The sequence below is a fragment of the Drosophila eugracilis genome, unplaced genomic scaffold (assembly GCF_018153835.1).
Source record: "Drosophila eugracilis isolate 14026-0451.02 unplaced genomic scaffold, ASM1815383v1 contig_2154, whole genome shotgun sequence".
Classification (NCBI taxonomy): Eukaryota; Metazoa; Arthropoda; class Insecta; order Diptera; family Drosophilidae; genus Drosophila; species Drosophila eugracilis.
Window position 1 is genome coordinate 10,483,123 of NW_024573038.1, and position 25,465 is coordinate 10,508,587.

General features: G+C 39.7%; 2 protein-coding genes across 2 annotated transcripts; one reads left to right on the forward strand and one right to left on the reverse strand.

Moving 5' to 3' along the window:
* Nucleotides 1–10,585: 10,585 nt before the first annotated feature.
* Nucleotides 10,586–11,788, reverse strand: LOC108113847 (collagen alpha-1(V) chain-like). Its single transcript, XM_017224558.1, has 2 exons — nt 11,575–11,788; nt 10,586–11,362 (listed from the first exon to the last, which is right to left on the reverse strand). Exons 1-2 carry the CDS (start codon nt 11,650–11,652, stop codon nt 10,703–10,705), a joined length of 738 nt encoding a protein of 245 aa, XP_017080047.1. The 5' UTR covers nt 11,653–11,788; the 3' UTR covers nt 10,586–10,702.
* Nucleotides 11,789–20,596: 8,808 nt separating this feature from the next.
* Nucleotides 20,597–21,661, forward strand: LOC108113848. Its single transcript, XM_017224559.1, has 4 exons — nt 20,597–20,992; nt 21,047–21,273; nt 21,342–21,452; nt 21,514–21,661. Exons 1-4 carry the CDS (start codon nt 20,786–20,788, stop codon nt 21,659–21,661), a joined length of 693 nt encoding a protein of 230 aa, XP_017080048.1. The 5' UTR covers nt 20,597–20,785.
* The last annotated feature ends 3,804 nt before the right edge of the window (nt 21,662–25,465 follow it).

Sequence of the window (25,465 nt, forward strand, 5' to 3'; positions counted from 1 at the left end):
AAATTGAAAAACAAAAAAAATTACCACTGTGTTCTGCCTTTCATTCTGCTTTTAATTTAGCAGCTTTTCTTTTTTTTTTTCTTTCAGCCATCCCGCAGTTTTTCACATCCATGGAAATTTGCCTTTAATTAAACATTTTCTGTTTGCACCGGCAACTTTTCCTCTGTGTCAATTTGTCTCGACATTTTCACTTTTTCCCATTTCCACGGGCTCAAAACTTTTGACTTTCAATTCAATTAAAAGTAAGTTGAGGGCTTGCATGCCAAGCTACGCTCCGGGTTGGCTAAAAAATTAATATACTATTATTCAATAGTAACAAGCTTGAAAAAACTTTTGCAGACCCGAGTCTCAAGCAGAGCGTGGCAAGTAGTGGGGATCGAAGTAGGGTTGAAGGGTATATAATTTTCCATTGAATGTGTGCACGGGAAAAACACATGTGCTTGCAACTAACTGCTGCATGTAGCATGACTCTACACCCCGTTCATTGTCACCTGCAAATGCAGCTGTCGCCTGACGAACCAGAAACTTGCCAACTCACCATCGAAGTTGGCCCCTGGGAAGAACCCTCAAGAACTGTAGTTTTTCCATCTCCCTCAAACTGCTCAATTTCAAGCCAAATCGTAAGCTATTTAGACAATTACGAAAATAGAAATCATTCCAGAACTTGCAGCGACCAAAAGTACGGTAATAACAATAAATAAATAACAAAAGGCAAATAGCGGCCAGAACCAAGCCCACCAAATGGCTAACAATAAAGTCGGCAAAGACCAGATACTCAACCTCTGACTGATTTTCGTTTGCTAGCGGGGAATCCATCATCAAATTTCGATTAAAAGGCGCGTGTACTCAAGTTTCAAGACTCAAGAATGGTTACCAAAGCGAGTCAGAGAGAAAAGAGAGTTAAGAGTTGAGAGTCATTCGCACTATTCAAGCTTCATTAGGAGGCAAAGTAACGAAAACATTTTGATTTCGATCATTACAATTTCCTTTCATGGGGCCCCCAGTTGAGTGAAAGAGCTACCGAAGGGGCCGCTGGCAAGGGTTAGTGGATCAAGCATCGTGGCAAAAGCGAATGTAATCATTAATTCGCCTCAACACACACACATACACAGAGAGATACATCAGATACTTCGATAAGATACCGAATCCAACACCGAGATACATTCACAGATTGTGGGCTCGTTCTGACCGAACGACCAAGTTGAAGTCCCAGCTTTACCCAAAGGCAATAATTATCGAACCGAAAGCCAGACACTGGTCCAAATATTGAAGACCATTGTGGCCCATCTGGCTGGATGGCTGACTTTCTGGCTGACTGGCTGACTGGATTGTATGATGACCATGTTGAAAATGCTCATTAAAGGTACTTCAGAAATTAAAGCATTTCACAATTGTTCCAAAGCGAGAGAAACCGACAAGGTTTCCAGAGTTCAGAGAGATTGAGATTTCGTTTTCGATTCGGCCCGCTATTTATCAGATGTTGTTATCTATAGCTTGGCTTTTGGTCTTCACTCGAAGCTCAATTAACGTGGTCTTGAATGTCTTTTCTGGGGGTCAAACTTTGGGGGCGAAACCGATGAGTTTTTTTTTTTTTTTTTTGTTGTTTAAAAAAAGTGGTAAGAGAGAGGGAGAGAGGGTTAGAAGAAGGAAAGAAAAAGAAAGGCTAGATTTAACACTTAAATTCATTCTTCTGGCTGTCTTCTTTGGAAATTGGTAATTTCATTTTTCCGCTTTACAAAGCAGCTGATACAATTACATAGTGTTAACTTTTCGGCGGTTGGTTACTTTTAAGTCAAAAAAGAAAACTATTCTAAGGGAAATTCTGGTACTTTTTGGATTAAAAATCTTTGCATTAAGAGTTGATGATAACCTTAAGAAATCTCTTCAGATTAGTGCCTAATCTATGCCTAAAGTTAAGTCCGATTCACTTATCACCCCATTTAGTCATGGTCGGCTATAAAACCCAAGCAGGCAGCAGGTAACACGTGAAACTTAAGCCCGGGGCGTGAAGACACCCAGCCGCAGATCGGTTTTTCCCCTCCCTCTTCTCCTTGCCTCCTTGCTGAAAACCCATAAAGTGCCCAGAAAGACAGTTTTCATTTGACAAAAATTTGTGTTTGCGCTCATCTTTTTGGGTTTTTTGTTACACCTTACAATGGCCATAACTGAGCCAACAAGGGAGCTGGGCCTTAGAGGTCTTGGTGTTCATACCTCTACTGCCTTGGACCCATGCCGAGTGCTGTGAAATTTCCCAACAATAACCTGGGCCCAATTGTCCCGCTGAGCTGAGATGACTGAGAGGAGAATACCGTGACGCTAGTACCATGCTGTGAGCTCAGGGGCTTGGTTCTCCTCTGCTCGACTCGCATTAATTTCTCATCATTTGGCGGCATTGGCAGGGCGAAGTGTGTTAGGGAAGGGTCTGAAGGAAGGGCCTACCAAAAGACTACCAACTGCGTATTAATGGAAATGTTATAAGAGATTAACAGGCATCCATCCGCACAGAGAGATACAAAGGTGCCCAAGAACAACGAAGTACAATTGCAACTGTTTTTGTCCATTTAATGCGAATTTTTATGCTTCTTTCTCTCTCTTTCACCCTCTCTCTTGCCATACGAATGTCATTTGTTGGAAATCAAGACTGCCGGGCGTGATCTACCTAAGAAAACTCAACTCATTATGGTCAATCATCATGGCAGTCGAATGTAGATTTCCAGTGTTCCCCTTACGGATTGTGCAAGAGTCTGCTTTCTCAAACAATCGAGTGGTAATCAATCTGACAGGCTACCGCGTTTTGGGCAATTGTTTTCCTCGATTGTTTCTCTATATGGGGCAGAAAATGAGGTCATATTGGGAAATCTCAAGGCAAGGGAGTTGCCTAACAAAGAAAGCAAGAAGGTTTAAGATTGCAATAATGTTGGACGAGGATTAAGGAAGGAGGACAACAGAAATATCAGATAACTATATCGGATTTCGAAATGTTAGTTAAAGGTAAGGAAGATTATTAATATATGATTTTGTTAGGGAATCATTAACTTTCAAGGGCTGTACTAAGGCTTACTATTTCCACTTTTCCTCCTCCACAGATATTTTTTACACTTAAAACAGATTAATTTTTCTCTCAAGTGCCAGAACACTCGTAAATGCAATTTCTGTTAAACAAAAATCGCCGGGAAAAAAGGGGAAAAATCAAGCGGCAAGCAGCCACTGCAGCAGCAACTCAAGCGACAGAATTTTTAATTAAATAATTATTATAATTGTTGTTGTAGCTTAAGAAGACTTTTGTTTTTTTATTTTCATTTTTCGCACATTACCAATCTGAGAACGATGCATAAAAATTAAAAAATATATATAAATGCGAGGGTGTGTGTGTGTAATTATGTCAAAATATAAGACCCACAAAGTAAACGAAATTTCCCAACATGCGGGAAATGCTTTGGGTGTATGAGCATGTGTGTGGGTGGGTGGTTGGGCAAGTGCGTTCGAAACTTTTGCAAAAATATTTTAAATTAAAAATCAAAATGGAAAGAAAAAGAAGTGGGTCAATGGGAAAGTCGTTAGCATAAGTACTCTGCAATATAATAAGGGCTTAATAAAGCTTAATTAAATATTATTTTTTAAGAGAAAATATTAAAAATTTATTTCAAATTAGTTAAGTTGCTTCTGCAACTTTTACAAAAACTGATAAGATGGAAAATAACTTTATAAAAACTCTATTTTAAAGTAAAGAAAGAGTATTTAAAATCGACTTAAATCTCTTACTGAATCTATATCCCCTTCGACTTGGTCCGAGTGGGTAAATAAAGGCGTGTAAATCTGCTGCGAATCCGCTGGCTACTCCTCCACCATTTCAAGGGCCCATGGCTGTGGCAAGTTGCAACTTGCAACCTCAACGACGACTGACAAACAGTAAACAGAAATCGGAAAATACACACCGGGCACAGACATGCCGAAGAATCATGTGCAGTTCCTAGGGGGAAAATTCAAGGGGGCGGAGCGGGGTGGCCTTTAGTCAGACGTTCATCTCTGCCTCGAATGTGGCCAACCTGCACGCAATAATGCTAAATTGTTTTTCAATTATTTTATAGGTTATGGTAATATTTATTTTAATTAAAAACAAATACGCAGACACACGCATTGCTACCGCTGCTACCTCGGGGCACTGGCAATTTCTGAGCTGCGTATTTTTTTGAAGGAGAGAGGGGAGAGGAGGGGGTATATTGGTTGTTGCCAACCATTGAAGATGGCAAAAAATGGGATTCATTTGCATCATTTAAGGGAAAGCAAATAAATGTATGAAATACAATGGAAAAACTGTAAGCTTTTTTTTCGGTTTTTTTTTTAACGAACCTTTATCGGTTACAGGCAGAAAATGCGTTTAATGTAAGCTTTTTTTTTATGGAATTTTATATCTTTTGTTAAATTAAACTGGACCCTGAAGCCATGTAGGACTTAGTAAGACTTAACTGGTTAAATTTGTACAAAATATAACAGAAAATCTCTAACAAATATCTCCTAATTTAACACTATTATTAAGTTTCCATTATAATATTTACTAAAAATAGAAAAATAAATATCTGACAAAATGCATTTGCTGTTAGGAATTTCCCAACATTTTCCGGTTAGGTAAACAGGCTAAATATTCATTTTGCAGACCGCACAATTTGCGGTTCCTGGTCAATCAACAAATCGGAGTTAGGCTCCGAATTTTGAATGGAAAACTTAAACAAGCGCAGAACAGTAGTAGACTGAGAGCCCAGAACCCGCACTTACTCATACGAATTATCATAAAGAACATAATTTTCCACCATTTAGGAGGAATACGTGTTCAGAAATTCCAACGAACTGGTCTGCTAGTATAGGAAACCCTCGATTTTGAACTCCACATGCTGGGTGGGGTAGTGTAGGGGGAGGAAACTCTGTCTCTCTCTCTCGTCTCGTTTCGTGTGATGGCAGCATTAGGAAAAGTTGCAATTAAAACTCATTTTCGTTGAAAACGCAATTTTCCAGCGTGAATTCCATTTTGTGAACAAAGTTTTCTACCCCCCGCCCGCTCCCTAACCAAACTGATGATAAACTGAAATGAATTTTAAACAGTATTCATCGAGGCATTATCTCGGGGATAGCCAGCTAAGGGGATATTTTCAGCGACTTTTCCTGGGTATAGGTTTTGTATTGCTAGCTATATAGGTTGTGACCTCTCTCAATGAGTTTTCAAAGCTTTTACTAGAAATTGAAAACTGAATTTGATTTGGTTTTTGTATTTATTAAGTTAACATATAAATGAGGGATTATTAAAATGGAATTTAGATAGGCAATTAAGTTTGTTTGCAGACTTTGTAGATTGGAAATTAAAATGTAAAACTTAAATTGAAATGATTTATTTGTTTAGAAGATAAATGTTAAATATTTAAAATATTTTGTGAATTTTTGTGGATATTTTTTGGGTTATTTTTTAACACCTTTGAAAGAGCATCCCCCTCGTTTAACTTTAGCAACTCCTCCCATTTAGTGCCGCACCATTTGTGTTCTTTTGTGTGTATTTTTGGTATCAGCACCTTTCGGCTGCTGCCAATCGAATTTCGAAATGCATCAAAATGAATTTCAATAATACGAAATAGGTGGCGGCCACATGCAGAGCGATGACCTAAAGCTACTCTCTTCGAATATTTTGCAACTCCTCGCTGGCCAAATTCAATTATGAGTGGAGTCTCTCTATTCAGTCTGGTTTTGTGGACACCCAAACACCACCCTCTGTTTTTGCCCACCACTCTTGATTGACGACTGCATTTTGGAAAATGCCGTGCGAATTGTTTTGTTGCTGCCATCAAAGTGCAACATTGTTGCATGCAGCAACCAGCATTGCAGCAGACACCACTGACTGCTGATGCTGTGTGATGAGTTTTTAAATTTGTTATTAAACGTTTTTTGGTCGATTTGAATTTAGATGAAATTGCCATGCCCCTCCCCCCCCCATTCACTCTCTCTTTCTACAATTCGCCTGTCGTCTTTTTTCTCTCTGCCCCTGATTTTTCCATTTCGTTGGTGGAGGGAGAAAAGCGGTCTAAGGTGGTGGCCACAAAACCCATTTCGGCGTTTCAAATTCTATAAATTTGCTATTTTGTTTGACCGTTGTACGCATATTGGCAAATTGAGTTTCGACCGGGTCTGCCTTTTGGCCTCCCCTTTCCATTTCTTTCTTTCGATTTGTTTGATTTTCCGCAGTTTTCCTCTCTTTCATGCAGTGTCTCTATTTGGCCATTGGCAAATATCATTAAAATATTGTTGAAACAATTTTTGGTTGATTGTCGCGGTGGTTGATTGAATTTTGAAATAGCCAGCGGTGCCGTTTTTTCTTTTTGAAAACTCAAAAAAAAAACTTTAAAAACTCTGTTTTTATCTAAAGATATTGATAAAAACTTTTTCACACGGCTTGTCTGGCAAACGTTTAATCTGGAAGTGGTTAAAAAATACTACCCTATATCTCGTTACTCCCATAGATAAGCTCTCTGACATGCTGATAAGCTGTATATATAATTTTATCTTCTTTTTTTTTTACAACCTGATAAATCCATTCCACCTGTCATTATCTAACCAGACCTTTAAGCCCTCAACTAGTCAAAGACCCTTTAATTATCTGCTCAAACTGCCTGCCTAACACTTTGGAGTTTCAAACTGGCTTACTGGCTTATTAATTGACCTGCCAAGAATTCCAATGAACTAAGACTTAAAAGACTTAGAAACCACAAAAACCTTTGACAAAAGCCGACCACCAATTTTTCAAGAAGCATTTAAAAATCAATAGAATCACATTTATTTAAGCCAAGAAAAGCCCAATCGAAGCTTCATTATGTTGCCAAAAACAAAAACACAAAAAAAAGATATAAAATTCGTAGAGAAAAGGTAAAAGAATCGAAAGAAGAAACAGCGTGACAGATTATGCAAACTAATTACACAAAATTAGTTGAGATTTATGCCCCGAAAAAGTTCCAAAAAAAGCCCGAAAGAGTTTCGATATTTTCCCCCTACCCAAACCCCATTTATTAATCAATTCAATTTTGCCGCTCGGCGTGAGTTTTGTATCTTTTTTGGGAGTTAGAGCGTTGGAAACCCGTTTGACAAATAGTGTGACATAATACCAAGGATAGGGAGAGGGGTTTAAGATGAGAAATGCAAAGGAGAAGGGTCAGATGTTGGTCTACCTTTTGGGGTCTTACAAATTTGTATGATGTAGAGCTTAATTGGTGATTAACCACCTGTAGATTGGACTGCATTTCCATGGACCAGCAAGGCGAGTGAAAGAAAAGTCGTGCCCGGCCAGGCCCCAAAATGAAGACGATGCCATGTTGCTGGCCAAACCCCCCCCCCGACTCCCAACTTCCCAACCTCCCATCTGGCATCTCCCCAAAAACCGAACCCATTCTCCTTGCAAGCGAATGTCATTGCCTGGACTAGTTCTCCACAGAACACAAGATTTATGGTATACAAGGCTCGGTTGGCCCGATGTTGCTGTCAGCGGCAGAGAAATGTTAAAACGGGCTGAGGAACGGCGAGGGAGGGACAACGTCGAGTTTTCCATGGAAATTGCTGCACTTCTTCGTCTTAGACTTCTTTGGGAAAATAATTCATTTCGATTTGTCAATGAAGCGCTTAGATTATCTCTCTATTAATTATCGTTTATGGTTTGTTTGTTCGTTTTTTTTTTTCCTGTTTCTTTTTTTTTTTTTGGGGGTTGCCTTTTGGGCTTGGGACCTTATCAATTGGGGGCGTCAAAGAGCACGCTCTGTGCGCTGAGAATGGTTCCCATGAACGAACGTTCCTCCTTGAAAGATAACAGTATAGAGTTTGCTCTGTTTCAGGTGACCGGTGTTTGCCCTTCATCCCCTCTCTGTGCCTTCTAAATGGAAAGCAAATTGGCCAAACCAAATATTGTGGCACCACCAAATCGAGATCTATCTCTAAGCCCGGTTAGCTCTTCCCGGGCCTCCACTATTAGCATGCTAATATAAACATGAAAACTGAAACTTATTACAAAACCCATTAGTTCCTCTGGTTTTTGGTTTACTTTTTTTTTGGTTTTTGTCCTCGGCTAGTTGGTTGATTGCCTCCCCAAAACATTTATAACCTTTTGGGTGTCTTCTCACATTTGTTGTACTCTATAAAGTGTAAAGTCCTTGTGGTTTGTCATTGAGTTAGACCCTGGAGGTGCTATATATAATATTTCCTAGACTACAGCTTAATCTTAAGTTGAATATTAGCTGCCAAGATGGCAAAAAGTCATTTGAAAAGAGAATCTTCACAAAAGCAACTTAAAGTATAGACCCTTAGTTTTCCCCATAAAGAGTATTCACACTTCGTCATTTCACTTACTAAACTAGATTTTCCTTCCCTCTGATTTCTTTTTCTTTTGCGGTTGCATGTGAACCGATGGCCGATGGCGCTTTTCCTGGGTTTTCCTACGCTATCCAACGACCAATCAATGCCAAACTGATGATGTTAATCTGACTGGCCCTTCTCCTGCTGCCTGCTGCCCTGTTCCACTACTGGCAGGGCCACGCCCCCTGGCTGGCAGTTTCCATTTACCCTTAAGTTAAAATTCATTTGAATATACAACATCCTATTTCAATTTAAATTCAAATCCGCAAACATTTGCCACGAACATTGCCAAGTCCAGGGGAAAACTGACATGGGCCACGCCCGCTCCCCCTTTAACAGTCGGTCGGGACATATCAAGAGTTGGCCATCGCTTCGGTCCTATGTCCTCCTCCAATCTCTATCTACCATCCTTAGTTCTATATAGCTCCTGGTGGTGCACCAAAAGACTCTCCTCTCCTCATGGACCTCATGTCGTCGTCGTCGTCGTTGTCGTGGACGCTGGCAAATGCCACTTACTCCAAAGTGCCGCAACGATTAACATCTACGACCTGATGGGGCGAGGAGTTGAGAGCTGGAGGAGCTTCAGAGCTTGGAAGCTGGAACAACAAGAGGTACTCCGCTCTGAATGCTTCACATGACCAGGCGGCCACCTACCGTTATGTATCTAAATCTACCACTGCTCCTCTCCGATTCGTTGTGGCATTTTGTATAGTGTGTGTATCTTTTGCATATCGCCCGCCATGTATCTTCAAGTATGAGTATCTGCGACACCCAAATTGCAAAACCAATTTAAAAAACGTTTCGCAAAACATTCCGTTGATAGTTATACACCAAATTGGAATCTGTTCGTGAGTGAAAAATATTCATTTTTTTCATTTAATTAAATGTTTTCCCCTCCCCTTCCCTCTTTTTAGTTCCTGCTCTGATAACGAGTTTATTTTTGGGGGGTTTGGGGTCATAGGTTGCATTTCTCCGTTTCTCAAAAGTTTGCGATTTTATTGATTTGTGTTGGGAGACTGGGCAGTGTGCTAGTACTGAGGTTTAAGGTTTGCTAATTGATTGTTTTTGAGGTAACTTTTTAAGAAATAGAAGACAAAAACTCCTAACCAGAAACCCCTTTTTCCAGCATGCTAGTAACTTCACCTGTTTCCCTCAAGAGCTCGCCCCTTTAAGCTCTTAATATTTGGGCTGACATTAATGCCAATATTTGCCCTGACTTGGCCATAAATCTTAAGCAGCCTGCAATAAATTAAATTAAATTACTTTTTATATACACTTTTTGTCGTTAAAGACAATGCCAATATATATAAATATATATATATATATTGAGAGGAGCTTATCACGATCGGGAGACAAAAGGCACACAGATTTTTTTTCCCCCTGCCTCACTTATAAATTATTTAAATGGAAAAATAAAGCATCGACCAGAGTCGAAGATCGCTGGAGACTGGACGCGGTCTGTTTGCAAATGCGGTCGAGTAGGAAATGTCATGAAAATGCTGCCCCAAAATGCTGGCCAAGATCATCGTTTCATCTCTCGACCAAAACTACCATACTGCCAGCGTTGATACTTGGTGGTAGTAAAACACAAATTCACAAATCGAACATGAACAAAGCAAGAAATGATAAGATCACGATTGTTCCACTCGTTCCTTTGGAAAGTAGCAGGTTCCACATTGCCGCTGCACTGCATCTTGTCAAAAAAAAAAAAAAAAAAAAAACAAAAACCAAACATTTAATTGCGAGCCACGTTCTGCACGAGTGCGAGAAGAAGATAGTGGGTATTGATTCTGTTTCTGGCCTGACCAACCAGCCAGCCAACTAACCGATCGACGGATCGGCCAACTTGTGCCAGTTATGCTCACGTATGCAAAGGAAAACTTTATCTGACAGATTTGCGTGATAAGCCCCGGTACAGAGAGAGAGAGCCAGAGCCAGAGTTTCCTGGAGTAAAATATTGCCCAGATCCAACCAACCAAACAACCAGCCATGCAAAACAACCTCAGTTTCCTGACCAAATTGGCAATCTTCTGGCTGCTGGTGGTACACGCAAAGGGACAAATTTCGAGTTCGAGTTACATAGCCATGGGTTGGCTTACCAATTGCTGGTCCTGCAATTGCTTTTGGGCCAATTAAATGGGCTAGAAACTTACCTTTAAGCCAAACTGAATATATGCTTAAATCCCACATAAAGTTAGTTGACTTGAAATGTATTAAATATTATTATTTAATTGTAAATAATAAAACAACAATTATTTAAGGTTTTTATGAACAAATTTGAGCACTATTTTAGCCATCATTGAAGGACTTTGCCAACGGGTTGTTCTCAGTTCGTCGTTTTTGTATAGGTCGATGAAGACGAATTGGAAGAACTTGAAGAATGTTGATCTGAAAATGTTTCAGTGAACTTTTTATTTGGTTCGGCTTCCTCTTCTTTGGGGTCTTCTAAAAGTTCTTTCTCCTGTGGCTCGTCTGGAAATAACTTAACTGGTTGCATGGGAATAGTCCAATTAGAAAACTTTTGCCAACTAGACTGAGATGCGTTCGACGAGGAAGATGACCATATCTTGAAGGTCGATTTTGGATTGCTCGGACTACCTGAAGAATCTTGATAATAAATAGTGGCTCCATTCGTCAGTGGTTTTGCCGCCATCATTCGGCTCATTAAATCTTGCATAGCCGAAGAGATTGGAGGACCTACGGGACCTGCAGAATCTTTGGGCTTCTCCGTAGTTTCGGACCATTCGCGACCTTCTCGACCTTCGCAATCACACAAGCCACGTTCGCCGGGCTCTCCCTTCGGACCTATTGGACCCGGGGATCCATCCCTACCCGGCACACCATTCAGCCCAAACGGTCCAGGCGGCCCAGGCGGACAGGAAATAGGTGTTAGTATCTTTTCATTTATCTGTGCCAATTGAGTTGCGATTTGTTCCAGTTTAAAAGACATTTCATTCTTGAATGTGTCAAAATCTTCCTCTGTCACCTAAGAAAAAGTTAAGATCAATTAGTGGATGTTTTACGTAAGACAAGTATTAGCATTGGTCTATGGCAGTCTTAAGGATTGAAATAAACGTGAAATTATAATATTTGAACACGAAAATCACTATAGTATTTCATTATGCAATACCGCGGCTCTTATCAATCGATCAATTAAGCAATGCCAATGCCAGCAAATATTACTTTTTTTTACATTACCACATCAATTCCAATAGAAGAGGGAATAAGAAGCAGCCAAGTTGTTATAAGATAAAAGATCATGATGTATTTCCTCATTCGAAAATATTTTATTAATAAGAAATCCAACTTTGCGCAAGCTTAGACAACGAGATACTAAATCTATGTTCTAAAACGTTGAATAACTTGCAGGCTGCTGCTAAGAGGTTTCTTATCTGGCGGCTGCCCCGTGTGTCCAGCTAACTTTATGACACCAAATTATCAGTTCGCAATCCAATCTTAGCTGAGAGTAAAAAATTCGCAAAAATTCGATTAAATTAAAATAGAATTTATATACATATGTATGTGTATATATATATATATATGTACATATATATTTCTAAAACATAGAAGATCCCTAGACAACAAAATAGCAGACAAGATTTTAATAAAAGCTAACGACGAGTAAGCGAAAGAAGTAAGAAGGCGACGGAGAAAATTAAAACGAAGACGAGTGACCAGCTGACGAAAAAGGTAAGGAGAAAACGGAGAAGATTAAAACGACGATGAGTGACCATTTGGCGAAAGGAGTAAAAACCACGGAAATGATTAAGACGAAGAGGAGAAGTTTAGCGAAAGAAGTAAAAAGGACGAAGAACTAAGACGAAGACGAGAAGTTCAGCGATAGAAGCAGAAAACAACGGTGAAGATTAAGACGAAAGCGAAGAAGTTCAGCGAAAGAAGTAAAAAAGGACGGAGAATAATAAAGCGAAGACGAAAGTTTTGGCGAAGTAGAAAACGACGAGAGCAGCAACGAGGACACAAGGAACGAAGGAGCGAGATGTTCAGCGAAAGAAGTAAAAAAGGATGGTGTAAAAAAGGATGGATAAGGCGAAGACGAATGTTTCGCCGAAGTAGAAAACGACGAGAGAGGCAACGAGGACACAAGGAACGAAGGAGCGAAAATCTGGCAAAGCGATGACGTGATCAAGCGAAGCAAAAACGACGTGACGATCGGATAGAATTCAATTTGAAACTTTTGTCAAATAATAATATAATATAAATGTAAGTGTAATTAAATAAAACCTGAATTGTCTAAATTAATCTTAGTTTGTTTTCATTTTACAATGTTTACATCTTGATAATATTTAACCCTATACGGTACCTTATAAATTCCTTAACAATCCCTTGTGCAATTACGAACTTTCATTTGAAACTTCCCATGTTTACTTCATAAACTCCTTGATCCTCAACTGTGCCCTAGGCCTTGGTTAACATAGGAAAAACAATTCGAAGTTTGTTCTGCCCCTGATTTTCCTGGCCTCGATTCGATAATAGGGATCCATTACTTAATGCCAAAGCTCCTTTCCGTGGCATTGGCGATAAGAACAAAGTTTTCTTGGCTTGGCTGGAAAATCTTCAATTTCTGTTTGGCTTCGCTTTTCTTTCCTGCTGGCGCACTTTCACCCAAAAGTTGACAAAAGTTTCCCCCCTCCTCCACCGAAGAAATTGCAGTTAAAAACGTTAGAGAAATGGCACCACCAAAGTGTGACAAAGTATCCCCAAACCTTCGTGGGGAGGGGTTGAGTGTGTAAATGTCCATTGAAGTGTAGAATTTGATTGCAGTTCGAGATGTCTTTATGCGAGAGTGAGAGTGCTGTGTGTGTGTGTGTGTCTGAGAGTGTATATGATGAGCGCCTTTGGATTCGGAGCGATTGTCTTTTATGGCTTGGAAAATCAACTTTTGGCTAACAACGCTTCGATGCGTTTTGATGCACAGGCAAAAGGAGTTAACTTTCCTTGAGTATAGCTTAAAGTCTGAGAGGCGTAAATTCACTTAAATTATGCGTAAACGTCCAAGTTTTTCCACATCGGCAATGGTAACAATTTGCTGACTCACTACGAAGAGTGGGTAAAAGTCCCGCTTCAGTCCTCTTGTGACCCACATTTATACGCTCGAATTGATTTCCTATGCTCAGCTTTGGCAATCAGCGCGCCGGCTAGCACACGCGGCGTATACGCAACGAGCTCCCTGCTTTCCTGCTTTCCTACTTTCCCTTCCTTGGCCATTTTTATTTGCTGTAAATCTGTAACGAAGGCACGCACTATTTTCCGGTATATTTATGCTGTGTCGGCGGGAACACTTCCACTCCCCTACTCCCCACTTGCCACTCACTAATCCCGAACCCATATGATCCCATATCGTCTAGGGGTCCCTTTCGGTTTTGATAATTTAATGCCTGTTTGAGTTAAGACAGTGAAAGGCCCCTTTTTTTTGCCAACCATGATTCCTCATGACTTGTTTTCTGATCCTCGCCGCACACACATAAACTACAATATTTAATTGGTTCGAAGCCCTTTGCCTAGACACGTCCTTTTCCCGACTTTTCTTTCCTTCTTTTTTTTTTTGCATATTTAATGCAATTACCAAAAGGTTCTCCCATTGGAATTGGCTCAAACCGAAAGAGAAGGGAACCGAAATTGATTTAGCTAGACTGCTAGAGTCGAACACCTTGGCTTGGCCATTGATAGGCCATAAACTGGGAGTTTGAAGGGAATTGATACCTTTAAATTGTGAAAGAAGTTTCATGGCCAAAAGGTCACCAGCAAAGGGATATAGTTCTTGGCCAATAGTAAAAGCAAGAGAAATATTTTATTGAATTTTTTTTTTAAATTATTTAATTTTTTTGTTTTTATGTTTGATACGGTTTGTTTGTCCAAAAAGTTTGTCAAATTCCCTCAAATTTTGATCTTACATTGCTATTTTAAGAGGTTTATTTTTATTATAATTTTCTTTTTCAACTTTTGTATTAGTAACTCTTCTTTTTACCCATTAAAGTAACCAACTTCAAGCTTATATTTAAGTTAAATTATTTGTTTTTGAAACTAATTTCCAACCCTGCTGCTAATCTCAATTCCAACTTTTATTTTATTTAAATCTGATGGTTTCCCAGCTCCTACTCTCGACCTTTTTTTTTTACTTTTTTACTGGCAATGATAAACAAATCGGAACTTCCCCCTGGATCCCCTCTGTACTCAGCAAACGCAAGTTTATGTGTTGCCGCGAAATCTCAAAACAATCAAAGTACCAGGAGAAAAAAAGTGGAAGAAGTGGAGCGGGTGAAAGGCGGAAGGTGGACTTTTGGTTGGGAGGGAGGAGCAGCAGGAGCAGCAGAAAGGAAAAAAGGGACCAAACTCAAATAATATCCAGCTTTTGCCACTGTTTCACTTCGCGTGGGCGTTGATGTTTGCTCTCCGAAAACAACAACAATGCGGCAACTTCAACTTTAGTGCGAAAACTTTTGCCACTTTTGTGAATGCATCAGCATCAGATGGGAAATGGTTGAGAAAGAGGGGGTGGAGTTTGTTTGCCCGAAAGGTTGGAGAGCCAATCCCCAGGATTCCGCCAACTCTCTCTCTCTCTCTGGCACTCTGGCAAAGCAATTAAAATTATTGCTGGGCGCAAAAACAAAAAAAAAAAGTAATATTTTCCAAGTGCTAAATAAACACACTATAAAAATGGCGAATTCCCCACGTTAGCCGCCTCCTCACTAAACTCATCGCACATACACGAAGTTGATTCCAGGCAATTTTTTTGTTTTTCGAGATTTATTTACATATGCCAAGATGTGCCGCAAAGAACTTTTCCTTCAGTCAGAAAATGAGGGTGCCACAGTGAAATCAGGAAAACTCTCTGAAGAAAAAAAAAGACCCCTCAAGAAGTTTCAGGGAGTTTGGGCACTGAAATCGATTGCCTACTGGTGGAAGGGTATTAAAAGAAAATCTGTTAATGGAGGGAACTGAGAAGACTGAAACAGGTTGGCTAAGGAAAGGAAATAATATAATTGAAGGTATTAATGGAATTCATTTTATTTAAAGATCAATATTAATTTAAAGAATCTACATATATTAACCCACCACAATTAGAGACAACAATTCGAATTACTTGTTAAATTCCATTTATTTGCAATCCCTTCGATAGACACTCAGCAAACTTCAAAATCAACTTACATACCGAACCCACATCATACACATAATAATAAATTGAAAACCAAAATCGATTTAGTTGTAACCAAGTTTATGGTCATAGAAACTTAAAGGCCCTGCGACCCCCGGAACCAGAATGACATCGAAGAAAGGGCATGAAGAGAGAAAGCAAAGTTCCTGGCTAAGTTGACCATAAAATTGCACACAAATTGCATCAAATATTTAGTTGGCCCCAGCCGATGCACAGACAAATAGCAGGAGGCCAAGTGAATGCCATACCTGGGCCAATAAATAAACAGCAAATATTTTATGCAAATTTTCAATTTAACACAGCATTAAATGCACGCACACACCAGCGGACTCACTGGCTCTGGGACCGAACCACTCCTTCAGAGATCAATGTAAATTCCCTTGGCAGGACACACACAAAACACCTTTGTGTGTGTATGAGTGCCAGTGTGTGTGGCTTAAAATGCCCATAAACCGCATGCGATTCCATGGAACGCTATAGCATTTTGTGGTAATTTTCATAATTTACACAGATACACAGGCAGATACACCTTAATGTTATTTGACTGGGGGCAGGGAATACCCGGAAGGCGGGATGTGCGGTGTAATAATATTAAGTCGGAAATCATTGAGCGTAATTTGTTTGTCTGCTGGTCAAGCACTTGATAGGCGTGAAAATCAATGTATTGATAAGATATTTTCATCAAATACAATTATTGGACAAATTGCCAAGCAGCTTACAACAAACAGCAAAAGGGTTTTATCAAAGCTTAGTCAATTTCCATAAATCATCGATGCGGTACCGGATTTTGGACACAGGTCAACTATGATTTATCAAAGTCCAAAAGTGTTTGATTGCCTTTGAGCTGTAGAAACAACTTCCCTCAGAGCTCATAATGCCAAGTTTGGCAAAATGTACTTATTTACTTTTTGGCCCCGCTCATTAACTTTTCCTTCACTCTCCCACCACAGCCAAGTTAAAACTTTGCCCTGATTCTAATAAACTTTGGCTGCAAAGTTCATTACCAAAAATGTATCTTTTAGCATCTTTTGGCTCATTTTCCATTCATTTTGCCATATTTACTCAAGGTGACAGGCTGGTGATTAATACGGGTGTGCCTCTGAGGAGGTTTTTGGTTCGGGGTGGCAGTCAAAAGGTTCCTGGCATGTCATTAACCTACTCCCTCCCACACACACACACACGCACACTCACTCAGCCCGCCCGCATAAACTTTTCCGAATGCAAATAGATGTGGAACGAAACTTTTCCTTTGCTCTTCAAAAATTGACATTGACCGGCCACCCCCTCCCTATATTGGTAGATTGTAATTTAAGATTTCGGTTTGCGACACCAAAGTTTGGTTGCCATGAGCTCTATCGAAAACTGCTTTTTGATACTCTTTAAAGTAACTATTTTTTAAGCAAATATTATAAATATTTTAAGGGACAACTTTGTCTGCCTCAATAACTCTAACTCGGCCACTTTGTAAAGAAACTGAAGAACCGCAATCATTAACCCCTTTGCAAGGCCCTAATAAACACTATCTCTAGCACTTTTAAGGGGTCATCAATCCTACAGTTGGCCCAAATTAAAAGACCCTTTCTACTCCTTTTTAAGGGCTTTTCAAATCATTGATGACCGTAGTAAAATCCTTTAAACCTCCCCACTCCTAACCTCAGAAGTTTCCTGATGTTGGTCATTTTGACAGACTCCGAAGGCCAAAAGAAAGACTGACGAGGATAGACTGGGAAAATATTTTACTTTCGCCTCTATCGATTGACCGACTTAAGTAAATACCCTAATTTAAACCGCATGATTGATTGCTGCTGAACAAAATCTAAACGTGAGTGGAGAAGAAGATGAAGAAGATGGCAAACCTTCAATATATAAACAGAGACCGGAACCCATCTCCTACACTTCAATTTTTAGAGCTGGCGTCAAAGTTGTCGCCTGGCACCGGATTTTGTCTATTTCAAGGGGAAGTAGTGGGTTAAGCCTTGGGGTTATGGCAATGACTGGCCGGCAAGTCATCACGGACATTGCACTTTGGCTTTGACCATCAAGATTTTCGGGGCATTGTGTGATGGCAGTCCTTTTTTTTTGGCACAAGGACTCTCCAGGCGATTTGCTCGTTGCCCTAACTAGCGGGAAAGGAAGGGGAAGCGGTGGCTGGCAGCTCATTTATAAAATTTTCCCCAGCTGGGTTGTTGCTGGCATTTTGAATTGAACAATGCCTTTGGGGCCAGCACATGCAGGATCCTGGATACACAGATCCTACAGGAAGAACAGGACCCCCTCACATATACATACATATATATGTATGTATGTATATGAAAAATGAATGGCGCCTAGACGCAGGATGCGGAAGCCTTTATGGTAATCCAAGATGATGCCCCTTTTTGCGGTTGACATGATTCACTTGGGCGATAAACCAAAGATAGCAAAAAGTCAGTCAAAGCCCAAGTAGTTTCCCAAGCAGCGGAAGGGGGACTTTAAAGGATGCGAAGGACAAAGGACATTGGCGGCGACATTTTGGCAGCCCTTTTGGCATATCATTTTGGCCATTTCTCGGCTGTCTGCCTGTTTCTATTTTTTTTTTTTTTTTTTTAAAGCAATTTTCAACGTTTGAATAAACATTTCATTTAATTTGAGAGCAAACAAAAAAAAAATAATAATAAAATAAACAAACGGAACGGAGAAAAGCTCAGGGTGCCCGAGGAAATGGGGAAAACAATTTGGCCGACGGGCGCCGCTGCCGAAACTTTACGTAAACACGTAATGCTCTTTACGTTGTTGTAGAACGCAGTTGCCGCACGCAACGCGAGCATTTTTGTAATAAGAAATTCAATTTTCAGCAACATTAGAGGCCAAAAGTTGACTCCGCGACTACGTGTGCAACAGGACTCAAACGCAGCAGCTACAGCAGCAGCAGCCACAGAAATTACAACATTTTGCATTCTTTCCTTTGTTTGCTTGCTCGCTTTCCTATGGATAAATTGCACACTTTTTCACTTTACCAGTTTTCCCAGTTGAAATTAAAATGCAAAGTGAATTTATTGCAGACCCACAGGCATATCCTAAACTTACATAAAAAGGAACTAAAAAACTAACTAGAAGGGGAACAAAGTCTGCGTGCCGCACGCTCGTCGCGATGCAAATTTTGAATTTCACTTGTTATCGATAAGCCAGGACATTTGCCTATCGGCGAAAGGGTCTTGTAGAGGTTTGCCTAATTGTCAACGGGTTCTTATTGCATTCAAATGAAATGCATTTAGCTTTCCATTTCCTTGATATGCGTGTTTGATAGCTCTGCCAAGATTAGCTTTGGTATACCTCATAAACATGCAAATAAATCATATAATTAATTTATAAACTATTAAGAAATGAATGAATTTTATTTATTATAAGCATGATTAATAATAAAGTAAAAGTTGTTTTTTATATACTAATCATTTTCATATTAAATACCAACTTTATCGAGAACCGCTTAAAGGGCACTTAAAACACATTTTCTTCTTCAGTCTTATTCATTCTGCTCCTTAGCCAGTCAAATACGAGATGATTGAATTCGTTGGAAATTGGAATTTCGGCATTTTCTGGGAAAGTGACAAAGTATTTGGATTTATTATTCAACTAATCAAGTATTTATTAGAATGCCCCGGGGGTTGACTGACACCAGCAACAGCTATGCTATAGTCGCATCCCCCATCACCTTGGGCCACCCTTTCACTTGGCACACACTTTCACTTATTACTGTTTTCCGGCCGCCGACCGCCCCAGGGGATGTGGCCCCGCCCAAATGGCCGACCAGCACGTAACCAGAGGACGCAATGTCGCCCCATTTGGAGACCGTATCTCTTTCGGCTTATCTTCTTCTGCCCGCCGCCTGTGACGTGTCCCGATGTCGTTAACTCGCGCGTGCCCCATGTTGTAAGCATGCGAGTGTGTGTTGTGTTTTCACCTGTCAACAATATTTCATGCCCACTGTGCATTGTGCATTAGAATGACGCCGCCAACAGCTGCCCGTTCCCGTACTGCGGTATTCCGGTATTCCCCTTCCACCAAAAACCCCGATTTCCTTCCCTTCCACTACTTTCTCCCTTTTATTAACCATCCCCTTAACTGCAGCGCCTAGAAAAGTCGATCAGGTGGAACGGCAGCGTGCAACGTTTACGCCTTTTGGCTTGCCGGTTTGGTATCTGCCTCCTTTTGCGAAATTCCCGGTTTCCCCACTTGGGCTTATCAACTTTGCCTGCCTGCTTATCAGTGATGTCAAGTATGGTGGTGTGATGTATCTGAAGGGAAATTATGAATATAAAAACAATAGTGTTATATAATTTTATATTTAATAACTCTCCCATTAAAAATGGTAATAAAAAATTGAGATCTTTATAGAGAGTTCCATAAATATATTTTCAGTTCTTCCAAAATAGAGCTAGAAATAAGCTAGATTTGATGAAATAATGTCCATATCGACAGCACTGCTGCACACATGTGCTTGTCCTGCGCCTAATTTTGGGTTGCGTGCACCATGCGTCGCGTCACGTTGAATACGACTTGCGTGCAGCAAAATAACTGCTTCGTGTTGGCAGCTCTACGGGTTTGTTGTTGTTCTTGTTGTCGCTTATCATGGGCCCGAAAATTGCCATGGCAACAACAAGTTGAAAACGCAATTTTCGGCTTTTGCATTACAGTTACCCCCCCTTGCAATGGAAAGAGCACAGGCCCGCCCTTTTGTTTTTCGAATGTCCTCGAGTACAATGCGGGTAATTTGAATGGAGACAGATGTCGAGATCGATAATTATTATCTTCATAGTTAATAAGGGTATGCAAGTTTATTAGGTTTCAAATTTAATTAATAAGGTGTACTGTTCTTAGATTGCAAATTGAAACAATCGTAATACTAAGTTCTATATAATCTTTATCGTTCATGAAAGGCATACAACTTTGAACCTGTAGGCGCAGAAGGCCATCTCTAATTAGACAAAATTTGTATTTTCTGACAACGCTGCATCGGCGAACAAACACACTTCAGTACCAAAAAGGCTTTGAAGTCGCCAGGAATCGAATTTAACAGTTCACTAAATGTGTTTGTATTTATGATCACTTTTCTTGAAACAATCATAGTAAACCAGTGTAAATATGAGTCTTAGCATTACCATTCTAATTTTAGGTACTATAACGACCTAACTGCCAGCTGGGCTCCCGTTCTCTAAGCCATGTTGACCTGGATGTAACTTTCTATTTGTCAGACAAATGCTAATTGTGGAAGAATCTGTGATGTCTTACAATGTCTGCACTAAGTTTAGTTGCATTTTAGCTGCTGACATGAACAGTTTTATGTGGTTTTCAGTTTGTGCAGTATTCTGTCTAATCTTTGTTAGGGAAATGACATCTCAAGATGTGCATTCAAGGGCTAAGCGATTTCTGATATTTCCACGACAAGCGCCAACAAGACATCAGGTAAAGTCAAGTTAAAATTAATAAATAATATTTATATCATTTGTACATTTTTAGTTCATTGCTGGTATTGGTATTCCTGCTGATCTAGATTATGAATCACTAACTGTGGGCTACGTTTTAAAGGCAGAGTTCCTACTACCTTACAATGCAACCGTTTGGAGGCAAGACCCTTTGTTTCCGAGATACAATACCACAGATGCCCCAAAGCAAAGGAATTTTCTTAGGAAACCCACCGATCTGCGTTGGCAAATCTATGAATTCATTGAACATTTGCTAAATGGGTAAATTTAAAACTTACAAACTTAAAGGTTTACTTATATCTTATAAATCTTTTTTTATTTTCAACTAGCTATGGATTGAATGGACATGAGTGTCTCTTAGAAGCCATCTGCGAGGCTAATAGAATCAAGTTTGCTAGGGACTTCAGTACAGCTGCTGAAATTTTACATTTGCTCTTAAGGTGAGTAGTTTTATTACTATTTTTAGTATTTTTAATAAAATAAATTTTATATTTTGTACAGTCCTTCTTCTACTTTAAACTCTAAAAGTGAAAGAGCTTTGGATTTCATTCATGCAGAAAAAGATGGATCAAAAAGGGATTGTTCGATCTATGATTGCAATACAAAGATAATTAATTGGTTTTCACTTGTCAGCAAAATGGATTTTTAAGTTCAATATTCTATTAAAACTAAAAATAATAATTCAAAGAAATTGAATCTTTTGCTTAAAAATGTAGAAATGAAAATGAAAAACACATGAAATCAAATATTTACTTTAAATGTTCTTAAACTTTGTTAAATGGAAGTTTTTCTCTATAAGATTTAAGAAATCTGAAATAAATTTAAGAAATATCTTGAATATGCTGAAGCATCTATGCATGGTTAATTTGATATGGATGCAGACAACAGAGCAGCCAGGAACCACCTCTCAGCCATATCAATAGCCACCTGAATCACCTCGTCTTTCCCCCAATTTCATAGCCGGAGAGTTTCAATTTAAAATTCATTGAAATTTCGAACGTTTCTGGCCCGCAGACACGCCAAACATGCAACACAAAAAGCTGCTGCTGCCTCGGGTTGTTTATAGGATTTGTCAAACACACAGAGGAAGGAGGAGACAGGACCAACTATGTTACACCAAAGGAAAAAAGTAAAATCTCGCCGGCGCGTCATAGTCATCACCCTGACAAAATCCCGGAACAAAGCAAAAGCCAGAGACAGGGTTGATTGCCTTTTACAGTTTGGCAGTCGCACCCACTCGTATCCCTCTCTGTTTTTTTGTCTTTTGTCGCATCGCATCAATTAAAGCATTACAATGTCATAATCAAAATGACAAATAGAATTACGCACGATGGGAAAAGCAGCAGTTGACGTAGCTAACTCCGCTTCTGCGGTGGTTGATAGCCGGCAATCCATTCATTCCGGTCTTATATGAATGCCATTTGATTCCATGCCCGTCCATCCCGATGTCGTTTTTTGTTTCGAGACACTTTCGCAATTGGACCGAATGCCAGACACCTATTCAAATTAATCCTTTGTAAGCCCGGCAACAGCATCCATCCACCACCCCAGCAATCTGCAAGGTGCACTGCAGATTCCATGATTCCCTGATTCCCCTGGGGGGATAAAAAAGGGTGACAGCCCTGGCTGCTTCTTCCTGTCAAATAACGGTTATTACGCCGCATTATACCAATTGAGCGTGGACTTTAAAAAAAAAAGGCTTCTCAGCGATTACCAAGCCCTGATGATAATGGAAACGAAAATGACATCGTCAATGTGATAGGCATATTATCAAATACCCTTAATAATATTTTTGGTTTTCATAAGTTACTTAAAGAAACTTTAAGTTATCTTACGATAATGTTTTTTTTATGTTATAATATAATAATTATTACAAGAAAAAGTTAACAACAATTTAGCATCCCCCAAGTAAAGGGTATAAAAGGCTTAATGTCGATTATAAAACCCTGAATGACAATGAAAAAATTACCAATTATTCCGCACATGCTCAGCAGCAAAAGAAAAGTCAAATTTTTTGTGACAAAAAAAAGTTTTAATCACACTTTGGCACACGCTTCTCTCATTAAATTTCCCCCCACTTTGCCATCCAGTCTTTGGCTGTTTTCTTAATTTGCGTACAAATTATTTGTTAGAGGGTAGAAAATCAAATGAAAAAAAAGAAAAGGCCCAGCACAGCTGTGCCAAAAAGTTAAGCAACCGAAAACTCACATCACAGGGAAAATTCTTTCCACTTTGACATTTCCTTGGACTTATTCAATTACTTTGTTGTTTCCTTATCTTTGGGGTATCCCTCTTCGGGATCCCTTATGATTGAATGTTTTTTTGGCGTATAGAATTTCGGGCCAGGGCTTAGGGCCAATTTTTATTTTGGGTGAGAAAGTTTTTGTTTGGCAATTTTGTAACGTTAAATTGAAAAATTTTGTGAGGGATTACTGAAGTTATTATGGAAACAATGTCATATAAATAAAGGCCCGAGGAGTTTTCACACTTCTTTTCGGAGAGGTTGGAGATGTTTTGGCAGGGCAATTATTGGGACAAGTTGGTTAGCAAATTGATTATAAGATCTTTGGTTTCTAGGGATCAAAAGCAACATGATTATCATACTGAAGGCTAACTTTTGTTAGGAACTAAATACTTAAAGTAATTTTACCATCAGGTTAAGCACAAACCACCAGCATACTAAACCTCCCACTCCAACCCCCAATTCTTGGCCAACTTCCTGTACTGCCAAAACCGACACAAACTCACCTCATCGCAGTCAAATTATGTCAAAAATGAAGCATTTCCCTCACACCCACGACGTCTGATGACGGATGACCCTCGCACACCAACACTCACACACACACACACACACACAGAAGTGTTTCGGTTAGGAAAAAAGAGGCAAAACAATATCAAACCAAAATTTGTGTATAAATATTTAGCTGTAAGCTATTTGCACTTCATGCTTGACATGCCACAATCTACTTTTAAAATATGTTAATGCCCATTTTACCTAACCGTAGCGTTTCGGGGGCTTTATACTGGCCAAAAAATACCTAAGCTAAAATATTTCTAAACTCGTTGGCTGATGGGTTTGGGTTGGGTTTTTGTTGTTTCGCTTTTTGCACCCAAATAGTTTGGGCAACAGCACCAGAAATAACAAAAAAAAAAAAGAAATTGTTTTCAGAAAATAAATCAAATTGCTTATCAAAGAGATGATTTAGTGGTTGCCACAGGGTTTTTCGAACGGTGGGTTCGGGGGTGTTTTTAGCCTTGGATCAACTTTAATAATTGCTCAAGTTGTGGCCTTTTGTGGTCCCGAGCCATAAGTCAATAAAACGGCAAGAAGCTGAAGTTTTTTGAAGGTGCTCACTCTATCGCTCTCTCTCTTCTTGCCTCATACCCAGCTTCCAGGTGGAACGCATCATATTATTATTATCTCTTGTGAAAATTTACGAGATCAAAAATTAAAATGCCCTCGAGCGGCAAGAAGAAGAAACGCTTAAGAAATTGTTGCAGAAAATAATTTTATGGCCGGCCAAGGGTTGGCCCCTATTAGGGGTTGAGGGCCAAAGTAATCTATAACCGCATCGGGGTGGGCTACATCCCGCCACATCCCTTCGGGCTTTTGCACGCTTCAACTGGCAAATTGTCCATTTATTATGCGGCAACGCCTCCTCTCTGAAAGCTTGGAAAATGAAGTGCCTTCCACCTCCCCCTTTGCAAAAACAGTGGAAGGCATTAAGACAAGCTGTCGGAGCTCCTGTTTTTTTTTTTTTTTTGGATGGGCGGAGTGGAGGATGCACTTAAGGTGCAGCATTAGCCGCACACTTTTGGCCAAGTGAACGGAAGTTGGACAATTAGAAGAGCTAGTCAAAGTTTTGGCTTGGCTCGACTTGGCCCTTTCAATGCATATTAAAAATAGTTTCCTTTCGGATCCTTTAAGTCCTGTTCCCCAGCTGTCTGTGAAATATCAGAAGCAGGAGCAGCAGCAACTCCTCCTCCTCTGTCGATATGCATTAAAAGTTGTTGCCTGCCATTACATAAGATATTAGTTGAGACAGGTCAAGGATGACCAGGAACAGGAGCGAAAAATCCTTTCCGGACATTGAAAAATTAGAAATATTTCAACCTGTCAGGTGGGTGGTTGCCTAACCAGGTAGAAGAACGCAGAACGCAGGAGCAAAAGTGCGGTCAGCTGTTTTGCATTAAGTCGGAATTATGCTGGCAAACATTTTCAGCTGTTTTTGTTATAACTTTTTCATGTTTTTCATATTGAACAGATGGTTTTTCGGGATAAGTTATTTGAGACAGGAAAGGAGGCCAACGAGGGCAAAAACTCGCGAGAAAAATAAAGAGGTTAGTGGTGGTATTGATTAAATTTAAGATGAGAAATCTTCAAGAATCCTTAAATTTTTATATTAAATCAAGATTTCCCTTTTTGTTAGCAAACCATTGTCTAAGACTCCTT